The sequence below is a fragment of the Orcinus orca genome, chromosome 20, assembly GCF_937001465.1.
Source record: "Orcinus orca chromosome 20, mOrcOrc1.1, whole genome shotgun sequence".
NCBI classification, from domain to species: domain Eukaryota; kingdom Metazoa; phylum Chordata; class Mammalia; order Artiodactyla; family Delphinidae; genus Orcinus; species Orcinus orca.
This window is the reverse complement of record NC_064578.1, coordinates 38,626,161-38,636,931: the sequence shown is the minus strand read 5'-3', so window position 1 is coordinate 38,636,931 and position 10,771 is coordinate 38,626,161. Positions and strand designations below refer to the sequence as shown.

The following is a 10,771-nucleotide window of genomic DNA, read 5'->3' as shown; positions in this document are numbered from 1 at the left end:
GTAGCAGACCCTGGAAGTCTGGTCCCCACCCCGTCCTCATTCGGCCAGTCTGTACTCAGGCCCTGCACAGAAGGGCCCATCTACTGGCCCACAGGCACACTGCCCAGAGGGCTAGGGTCAGACTGCAGAGCCTGCAGAGCCACAGCTTCCAGCAGCAAAAATGGGACTAACGTCAACTAAGGTGCCACTGCTGGGGACTCAGGCTTTCCTAGTAGATTAGGCCTTGGGAAGAGCTCCAGTCTTATTTTCCCTTCAGCCCACCTTCCTTTGGAGTCTAACAGATTCAGGAATTGAGAACACTCTTGTAGGCTTAAGCTCTCCATACTGGAACAAGCTTCAATAAGCACACCTAGGCCCGGCATTCTGCCTTTGTGGTCCACCTCAGTTCGAACTCCCGAATGGGCCCTAAGTCACTTAGCAACTTCACCACTCATTCCTCTTCATCTTTCTTGAAACAGCAAAGTAAACCTCAGGTCAAAGAGTTCGACAGCAGGCATGATTTAAAGTGATGTATCAAAGAAGCAGGGCACCACTGAACTAGTGAGACACGGTGCCTGATGACAGAGCAAAAGACATGGCAGCTTCCACAGAGCAAAAGTAAAGGCACGAGCCATGCACAGCTCAAGCCTCCCCTTCCCTTCCATCCTAGCGGTGCTGCAGGAATCACTCCTGTAGTCTGTTCATGCCCACATGCATATTTTATTATCACATAAACAACTCATTCATCATAGAACGTTCTGAAAACACTGAAAAGTATGAAAAAGAAAAAAACAAATAAACTCACTATTCAAGTCAACCTGTGTTAATTCTGGTGTTTTCTGCCAATCTTTTCTGTCCATGGGAGTAATACAAAAACAAGAGCATCTATAAAGACACATCCCTGTGGTCCCTGACTTCTGTGCTCAGTACAGTGTGCTTCTTCCCAGATGATTAAACGTCCTTAACTCTGATTTAGACTGGCTGGAGGTGGTCTATAGCCAGAACTGGCCCGACCATCTCTTCCCTGAAAGGTGGGTAATTCAGGTTGTTTCCAGTTTTTCGCTGTCATAAACGATTCCCTTAGGCAGGAAGAGCTCACAAGTCAATTGTTCCCTTTGCTTTGAACTTCTTCGCAGACCGCTCACTTGACCGCAGCTGGAATTTGCTCCCATAAATGTAGGAAATAAAGCCATCGATCTCCACAGTGAACACACAGTTTAGCTTGGGGATAACTAAAAAAAAGCAGGAGAAAAAGGATGAGGGAAAAAGTCCTGGCAGTAAGTTCACTTTTGTGGAGACTATTATTCCCAAGATGTTTGTATTAGAAAATACAACAAGCTAATAGGAAAAGATAATAAGAAATGGTGGAACCCACAAAGGTAACAGCACCAGGATTAAAGGGGATTATTCTGCCAAAAGGCCAATTTATTCACATTTTAAATATAACTCAACACCTAGTTTTCTGGGTCAAAGGCTATGAACCAAACTCCCAAAACCAGAAACCCCCAGAAAAACTGCCAGAAACAGGTCTTGCCGCATAACTTTCAGATGGACTCATGGCTTTATGCTTACTGGGGAAACTTGTACACCACTTTCTGAGGTCTAAAATGAAAGCAGAAGAATATAGAGGGGAATGGAACAAAGCAACAAGAAAACCAAGCTTCAAAAAATTAAAGGAACAAAAACCTCCCACTGTGGTTTTGAAATCTCTGGATTCATGGGCAAGGAGGGGGTGTGGAAATCCTGACAGACTGGCCGCTCGTCTCTGCCAGAGCAGTGAGCTCTAGCACACCAGGCGGATAAGCTTGCACTTGCTTCCCTGGAACCCAGAGAATCACCACCAAGGGCGCTGGCTCTGGGAACTCCAGGGGCAGGTGCTTCGTCCCTGCTATCTGTCTAGCTACAACCCTCTGGGAGGCATTAGCCTTTGGGCAGGTGGAGGGTCCCAGTCCTGGAAATAGACCCAGGTGTCTGGAGGCACAGCCAAGCAGCCCTTCCTTCCCTTGATCACATCTGGCCAAAGCTGCTGGCTGGGCTCATGAGTACCTCAGGGAGAGCCCTGGGTGCTGGGATGGTCTCTGCAGGCTTGGAATGTAAGGTCAGCAGGTACCTACAATCTGTGCTGACTTGAAAGGCCAAACTGAGCTTTAGAGTCATGAGGAAAGGGCCGACAAATCGGCTGGGGAGGCCACAGCCCACGGCGATCCAGTTACGTACCTTTCAGGCGGTCTTCTTTAGTGATAATTTTGAAAATGTGCTTTGTTTCCTGTAGAAGGATTCCTGTAATGCCCACGTAGGAGGGGCATTTGGATTTTGTAACTGCAAAGGAAAAGGGGGGTTCAGGGCTCAGGCCTCTGTGGTGTTAGGGGAGCCACAGGCAGCCATGCCTGCAGGGGCTGTGGGTTCTGGTCCCAACCTTGAGCCAGCAGAGGAAGAAAGACCACCCACAGGGGCAGGGTGAGGTGGAGGCTCCTTGGCTGGGGAGGGACCAAGTGGGATGAGAACCTAGGCTTCCCAATCCCTGGCGGTGGCTTAATAGCCTCTGTGCTCTGATGAGGTGTCCTCTGGAAGGCCTGCTGCCACAGGGGTCCCGGGCAGGATTCTGGAGCCAAGAGGTCACACGTGGATCTAGCACCACCAAGGCCCACAGTCGGGCTGTTCTGGCAGGGCCAAGTCTCACTTACAGGACCTGAATGAACGCCTGTTCATCATGGTCTTCCCAGAACCTCCTGAACTCTGGACAGAATGGGAGCCCACTATAGGCCACCCAGCAGTGAGCTGCCACCACAGGCAGTAGGCCTCTCACCTCCCCCAACCTATCCCCCAAGGTAGTCAATACAAATTCAATGAACGCGTACTATGTGTCTGGCAGTGTCCTAGGTAGGTGCTGGGCACAGTAGTAAGTGCTGCTCTCACAAAGCTGCTGTTCTAATAGGGGGAGGGGTAATGTGTACCAAACCAGACAACTGTATTTTCTGATAGTGATGAGTGCTATGAAAAAACAAGGGCAGGGTAATGGGGTGGGGGGTCATCTTTAGTTATGGTAGACCCCTGGGAAGTGACATCTGAGTAGGGACCTGAATAATGAGAAAGAATCAGTCCCTGAGCACACAGAACTCTCTGGGTAGAGGGAAGAAGCAAATGCTAAGACCCTGTGGCAGGGCCAGGCCTGGTGAGAAGCAGAAAGCAGGCCAGTATGGTTAGACCTGGTGCCCAAGGAGGTTGGACAGGCTGTTTAGAATACAGTAAGGAGGCAGAAGGGACACAACCTGATTTCTGTTGTAGAATCTTCTCTCTGGCTGCCTGGTCAGGGGAGGAGCAGTGTGTCAGCAGGGAGAGGGTTAAGCAGCTTTGCAGTAATCCAGGGGAGACGGTGGTGGCTTAGATTTGGGTGTTAGGACGTGCTAATGGATTGGAGGTAGGCAATTAGGAAAGAAGAAATGTGGATACCTCCTAGGTTTTTGGCTTGAACAACCAGGGTAAATAGTGGTACTATATTAGTGGCACTCAGTAGTACTCAGTGGTATCACTAAAGGTGATTCTCAGTGGCAACTTAGATGATGAAGGCCAGGGGAGGGGCTGATCTGAGAGGCCCAGAGTTCTGTTTTGGATAAGTAAAGTTTACAATGTCTACTGCACGTCTGGGTGGCTATGTCCAGTAGACAGTTGAATTCAAGGAGTTCAAGGGTAAGGTCTGTGCTGGAGATGACAACTTGGGAACTGTTGGTCCACAGCCGACATTTAAAACCATGGGGCTGTTCAAGATACCAGGCTGTGGCTGAGTGCCAGCAGCTGCTGTGTCCTTTGGGATACCAGCAGGGGTCTTCTGTGTGGAGAAGGTACACAGAGGCCATTCAGAGTATCCAACAAGTGGCCAGAATTGGCTAAGACAGCTATAGTCATCGTCTACCCTAAGTGCTGGTGATGTAGGGTTATCCACATAGCAAGGAATTGTCACTGAATGATGGCTTGGGCAGCCAGATGATGTGCTCTTAGGCAAATTACCTGAAACAATAGCGCCATGAAGATCTGCCTTTAAAAGCTTGGCCTGAATCATCTGTGGCTGCCTACGAGGTAAACAAAAGCCCATAATGTATACCATTATAATGAATTCTGAAAGAAGTCAACAGGTCTACAAACTTCTGCAGCCAGGCAATGCTGATAGCAGGCTCCGAAAGCTGCATTTACAATGAGCCTAAGACTTGGGCTCTGCCTCAAAGGGCAAGGCTTCAGAATTGTAACTCACATGTCTGGTTTGAGACCATTGCACAGATCCCGGATGTACTGTTTCCAGAGTTCATGCAGAGGGAGAAAAAGACTGTATCTGTGGCAAAGTCAGATAGAGGTAAAACGTTAGGCAATGTGAGCTTGGGATTATAACATCCAAAGAGCACAGAGCTTGGCTTGATGCCAAGGACCATGACCTGGATCACTGGGGCCTGTTCTACTCCCGATAACCACACTAAAATCCAGTACTTTCACCTCTCAAACCTTAGTTTCCTCACTGGTAGAACCCTCTCAAAGCTAAGTTTTTGCTAATGAGAAGAGGAAGGTGTTGCCTTCCTTTGCCCCTTCATCCTTCCTGCTGGTTAGATGCAGGCATGACAGCTGGAGCTCAAGCAGACATCTTAGACCATGAAGTAACACCTACAATGGTGAAGCAGCAAGGATGCACCCAGGGCTACAATCCTGGTTGTCTGATGGCCGTGGAACTGCCTACCACACCAGTCCAGGATGGTGTTCATCTAGACTTCTTTTCACAAGAGAAATAAACTTCCATCTTATTTAAGCTACTGCTATTTTGAGGTTTTCTGTTACAGGAACCTGAACCCAGTAAGCCCTCAGTAAACAGGAGTTGCTGGTTGTCATAAGTCCCTGTGCAAGGTGACAGGGTCTGTCTGGAGGATGAGTGAGAAGTGGCGAGGTGAAGGAGAGGGAACAGGTGAGACGACCCCAAACGGGTCTTCCTAGCACTTCACGGGGAGTCCATTTAACGAAGCTACTGGTTAGAGAAATGAGAACCTCAGGCTCAAATCCAAAGTGGACTCTATTGATGGGGACATGGGTGAGGCACACCAGGGGCAGGCAGCAGTCCCTTCCTCCTCCCAAAGCCCAGCTGATTTTGTGAGAGGGGACATGAACAAAGTGACAGACTCTATCTTATGGGATGTGGGAGGCTATCTGGTTACAGACCTTGGAGCAAAAGCATACGAACAGTCCTAAGACATGCAAATGCAGAACCGTGGCCAAGGAGGGATGAAGTGTCAGCTGGAGGGAGGAACATGTTCTCCCACAGAGAGTGATGTGTCTCTTTCAGAAACTTCTGAAACATATGGGCAGCACCTTCTTTGGCAATAAGACCCCAATGGGTGATTCTGTCTAGTGCTATTAGAAGCTACAAAGAGATATATGTTAAGAAATATCAGTTTCTCTTTTTCTAAGAAAACTGAAAGACAAATAGTCTGTTGCCCATGGCTTATGGCACTGGTCTTATTAGTTAAGGATAGGACAGAAGTCAAGCAGAAAAGCCAAACCCAAACAGTCCGAATTGGTAAAGGAAGCCTGCCTCCTTGTGGCAGAAGTGGGAGAGGCTCTCTTAGCTTAAGCAGAGCGGGGCTACCTAGCTTCCCAAGTCCATACTCAACACAAGGAAGATTAAGTCTCTGGGGTGGAAAGGCAGGAAAGGCTTGCCATACCTCTGTTGCTCTGGATTAATGTCAAAGAGCCGCAGCTCCCTCCTCTGCTTGGCAGAGAGGCCTTTAGATTTCTTTTTCTTTTCCTTCTGCTTCCGGTGAGTGAAGTACTCCAGAACAACGGCCTTGCGTTGCAGGTGGTCCTCCTGGGCTTGTCGGCTCATGCGGGGCATGCTCCGCTTCAGGAAGGCCCTCACAAAGGCCTCGGCCCGCTGGGTTCCTGGGTGCTGCATGAGGACAAGATGGTGTGGTGCTCACAACTCTAGTTGGGGCTACCCAGACCCCCAGGCCCTCCCACACACTGCTGTAACAGCAGATGGGCCGCCTTCACTGACCCACCTATCTACCCACTGAGGCTCACACAGCCTCTCATCTGCTGCATGTTCGCTACCCCCAGCTGGGCAGATGTGAAAGTCACATTCAAATGCCAATTCGTAACTGCCACACAAAACAGCCACGTCAAACTCCAACCTCCTACCCTGCTCTCTGAGGTTATTCTGAGGATAAAAACAAAACAAAACAAAACACAACAATAAAAAAATTAAAGCAAAACAAACAAAAAAAACATTACCTTTGGAAAAAAAGACTTCTCTCATCCTTGAGAAATGTATGACAATGTGTTTAAACTGTCATGATCAGATGAAGGCAAGCTCAGAGTAGAGCCAGGCTACGGCCTTGAAGGAAATGACCCCAACACTAGGAAAAACGGCATAACCAAGCACTCCAGGGTGGGCCCAGCCACAGCAGGTAGGGATTTTGACATTGCGGCCATATCGTAATACTCTTTACTTGAGTTTCCAGCCTGTGGATGCAGCATGGTTATTTTCCTGGTCTGCTCTGGCATCACTTGAGGAAATAAACTGTCAGCGTATCTTATCTTAGCCCCATGTGTTCAATCTTTTCCACATAGAACAGAGCATCACATGACTGTGACTGAGCACCTGCACTTAGAGAGGACTTCTGGGCAAAGTAACTATCATAAATTGTGTGTAATTCTTGAAAGAACAAGCATCACTGTCTCTCAAGTTGGAGTTCCACCAGTCTATTCCTCATTCTGATGCTTTGCCCTCATGTTTGCCACAGCCCTGGGGAGCACGGTCTACTGAGGTCCTCCCTCTTGACGGGGCCATTTCCTGGACCTTTGCTGCACTAACTGGGCTGCAAACACCTTGCGGCTAATGTGTCAATAGTAATCAAGCTCTCATTTCATGGGCAGAAGCAGGCACGTGGATGCGTGGGAGGTGGGGATAAAGATGTGATACACACGCTCTTCATGGGAGCCCATGGTAAGGAGGGAAGTCAGCTTCAGCTTTGTATTATTATCAGTATTATTACTGTAAGAGGACATGTGAGTCTTTAAATACCTAAGTGGCCCATCTTTCATAGAGAAGCCAAATTAAGGTGTATCACTCTTTCAAAATCTTGATTTTAAAAGCAACTCCCTCATTATGAGTCACCAGTGAAGCTTCTGCCAAACTGACAAAGAATCTTTGTAGCACCCAGATATGATCCATCAATTACACTCATGAAATGTGATCTGACTGCCCTCTTCAGGAGTGAAAGGGGCACAGTAACAAGGTCAAATGACAGTGCTTGCCACGGCAGGTGTCAGGTGAGCATAGCCTAGTGTCCCCTACACAGTGGGAGATGACACAGATCAAGAAATCCCAGTTAACCAAACTTGACTCTGGTATAATGGGAAAGGAGGCCAGCAGAACAACAAACCTTGATTAAGCCTAACATGTCTGCTGGAAACGTGGGGAGTGAAATGTGGGAAAGGACATCTAAAACAGCACTAACGGTTAAGAAGCCACTGAGCCATCTTTGGCATCACCTCTGTTGCTCCCAGACCTCCTGCCAAGCACTGTACCTGAATGTCGAACTCTTTTGCATCTTTCTGAGAAAGGGCATGGTAGATCACACCTGGGGGATTTAAAGAAAACAAACACGAAATGATCAACTCTGTTGGCTATGGCTATAAGACCTAAGACTTTTATAACTATGAAAATAACTATGCTTATTCAGAGACAGAAGATGGGGGTAGTACAATGAGCACAGCTTCAAAGCTTTCTTGGATGCCTCTTGCCCTACCCTCTAGCCACATCCGTGCTAGAAGTTCCAATGGTGTGCCTTAAAATAGTGCTTCTCAAACATGAACTTATTAAAATGTAGATTCTTGGGCCCCACTCTCAGATCCTGCATTCCTAACAAGTTCTCAGATGCTACTGAAGCTCAGCAGACAATACTTAGAGTTGCCCTGGTTTAAAATACCACAAGTTAGGAGCCTGAGCAGTTGCTCTAGAAGTCTAATGATGTAAATCATTTAAAAGTTATGTGACAGGGCTTTCCAGGATGAAGACAGTTGGAACTATTACATTTTGTTTACTGTTAGATGTTTAAAAAAGACTCTTCACATTTTAATATCTATGAAACTGAGATGTATTATACAACTGATGGTGTCCTAAACTGATAAAATACAGTAGCTCTTTCTTCAAGCTCAAAATACACATTGCTCAATGTGGTTTTAACCTTTAAAAACTCACACTCCCGTTTCTTAATTTGTCTGAAAAAGAAAACCATGGCATTGGGGACAGAATATGGGTGTGAATGGGATAAGAATGAGACAAAGGCCTGGTTTAAGGGCCAAAAGACTAGAAAATTTGGTTCATGCTCTATAAATTCCATCCCAGCTCTACTGTGCTTCCCTGAGTTCATTTGAACCAGCAAACCAAAGTGGTTACAAGTTTTATATAGAGTCTGGTTCTCTCTCAGATGGAAGATAGGGATTAAAACCTGTCTGTAGAGAGCAACTTGCAGGGCCTGGACCCCAGGAATGACTCTGTACCTGTCACAGGTGCCTTGCATTAGACCCAGAAGTCTTTTTTTCCCTATAACAATAGACATCTAACAGTTATTGAGTCCTCATTGTTTGCCATGCCCCTGATTAAAAGCTACATATATTTTATCTCATTATACTTTCTGAAAAATCCTTTAAAGGAGTTATTATTCCTATTATGCACTGAGAAAACTGAAGTTAAAATATGCTGAGACACTTAACTTGATCACATAGGTAGGCAGTGGCAGAGGTGGAACTTAAAATCCAGCTTTAACGGTGTCATGCCCCTGCCTCTAAATGCCCTGGGTGCTTGCTCCCCTCCTTGGCACACCTCTGCTCAACTCTCAAAGCTTTGGGCTAGTGGTATCAATCCTCAGCACGCTCCCTGCGCTTTACACCAGACAAGGGTGATTCACAGAATAGCAGGCTGGGCAGGCATCATTATCAGTACCTTACAAAAGGGGAAACCGGGCTGCAGAGAGGAACAGGGCCTTGACCACGCCAAGAGAGAGATACTGGCCAAGTCGCACCAAGGCCTTGGGCCGACCTCTAGCACCACTCACTCACTACTGAGCAGCCCCCGGAGAGAACCTGCCTCCAGCTCTGACATAGTTCAGAGACTAGGCAGGCCAACCGGGACCCCGGGCCACAGTTACACTTAGGTAAGGCGGGACAATTTCCACAGCAGATCCGTTCGGACTCCGCCGCGACCCTTTTCACCCACCAGTATCTACACCTAGTCTCCGACTCTTTAACATCCCACCCGTCTCCAATTTCGTGACCCTCAACACGGCTTACTGTTCATTCTCGGACCGCTTCCGGTGCGCTCTGTTGACGTCTTCTTCAGGCGTCGCTCACTCTTTACCTCTCTCTACTTTCTTCAGCAGCCCTCGACCACCACAGCCTCTCTCGTCAAAGTCTGTGCTGGAGAGGTTCCTTCTGCCTGAAGTCGCGCGGTAAGCTAAGCTGAGAGACTGACACGCTCCTACGGGGATCAGGAGCCACAAGCTCCAAACTCGAGGATGGCGCCGTCCGTGACGTCACCGACGAGCGCCGACTTAGGGTGGCGCATGCGCCTCGGAGGGGACTCCGCAGCGCGGAGAATTACTGCGGGCTGTGAAACTGTCTCTCCTTGGTGGGGCTCTCTCAGTGTGTGTTTTGTAGGCGAGGGAAGGCCAGAAGCAGTAGGGTTGGAGTTGGGGAGTGTGGAATGCATGTGAAGGCCCGGAATAGAGTGAGGCGAGTCGACTTGGAGAGGACAGAGGGAGGTTGGGGACCAGGGGAGGGTGGACATGGGATGGGAAGGGTGGTGGGAATGAGGTCTGTGCGATCCCTAATCGTGCTCTCTACACGTCAGCCGAGGCACTGAAGTTGGTATAGGAGGCTTACGTCCTTGTTTTGTCTCTGCTACTAGCTAGCAGTGTCATCTCACTTAATGCACGTCGCATCTCTGGGCCTCACTTTTCCTGTGTACTGTGTGAGTGGGGTTGGACTTGATAGTCTCTGAAAGTTTTCTTGAGACCCAGCATATTAGTTTTTGTCAGTAAGCTAAAAGGCGAGGAATTGATTCTCGCCCTGGGGAAGGGTTCAAGAAGTGTGGCTTCAAGGCCTGGTGGAGACCTCTTAGGTGAGACCCGATGCTACACAGAACTGTGCAGTCTTAACTTTTACTGAGTGCTGGGCATGGGCAGGGTACTGCTTGGAAAAGAAAAACAATATGGTTTGTATTCTAAGCTAGTGGTTCTCAACTTTCAGTATGGTATAAACTCCTTTTAAAGAAAAAAAATTTCTCAGGGAACCCTGGGAGTATGTCCACGCATCCTAGTTTGAGAAACATTGACTTAAGTTTCTTAAGTGGTGGTGACCTTGTGCCATTTTGATCTTAAACATAAGACTGCAGGCCCTGAAATTGAGTGACTTGTCTAGCATTTACCTTATATGTATATTACCATCACAATTGAAACACAACATTTAAACCAAAACGTATTGCACTTGCAGATGCCTGAGAATACTTAGGAGTCTATGGAACTAAGTTTGAGAAACTGCTCTTGGGGATCCATACTATGTGAACTACCATATCTGTTTTTTAAAATAGCAGCAGGGCTTCCCTGGTGGCGCAGTGGTTGAGAGTCCGCCTGCTGATGCAGGAGACACGGGTTCGTGCCCCGGTCCGGGAAGAACCCACATGCTGCGGAGCGGCTGGTCCCGTGAGCCATAGCCGCTGGACCTGTGCGTCTAGAGCCTGTGCTCCGCAGCGGGAGAG

The 10,771-nt window shown here is 48.0% G+C and overlaps 1 protein-coding gene across 4 annotated transcripts; it reads right to left on the bottom strand.

Moving 5' to 3' along the window:
- Positions 1-683: 683 nt before the first annotated feature.
- On the bottom strand, positions 684-9,551 carry POP4 (POP4 homolog, ribonuclease P/MRP subunit). Of its 4 annotated transcripts, none has more exons than XM_033414998.2 (8): positions 9,307-9,551; positions 7,543-7,595; positions 6,012-6,169; positions 5,676-5,899; positions 4,226-4,303; positions 3,985-4,046; positions 2,197-2,298; positions 684-1,211 (listed from the first exon to the last, which is right to left on the bottom strand). In XM_033414998.2, exons 4-8 carry the CDS (start codon positions 5,843-5,845, stop codon positions 1,075-1,077), a joined length of 549 nt encoding a protein of 182 aa, XP_033270889.1. In that variant the 5' UTR covers positions 5,846-5,899; positions 6,012-6,169; positions 7,543-7,595; positions 9,307-9,551; the 3' UTR covers positions 684-1,074. The 4 variants fall into 4 exon arrangements, with proteins under 4 accessions (XP_033270889.1, XP_033270890.1, XP_004284914.1 ...); XM_033414999.2 differs by lacking the exon at positions 9,307-9,551 and adding an exon at positions 8,960-9,241; XM_004284866.3 differs by lacking the exon at positions 6,012-6,169.
- Positions 9,552-10,771: the final 1,220 nt, after the last annotated feature.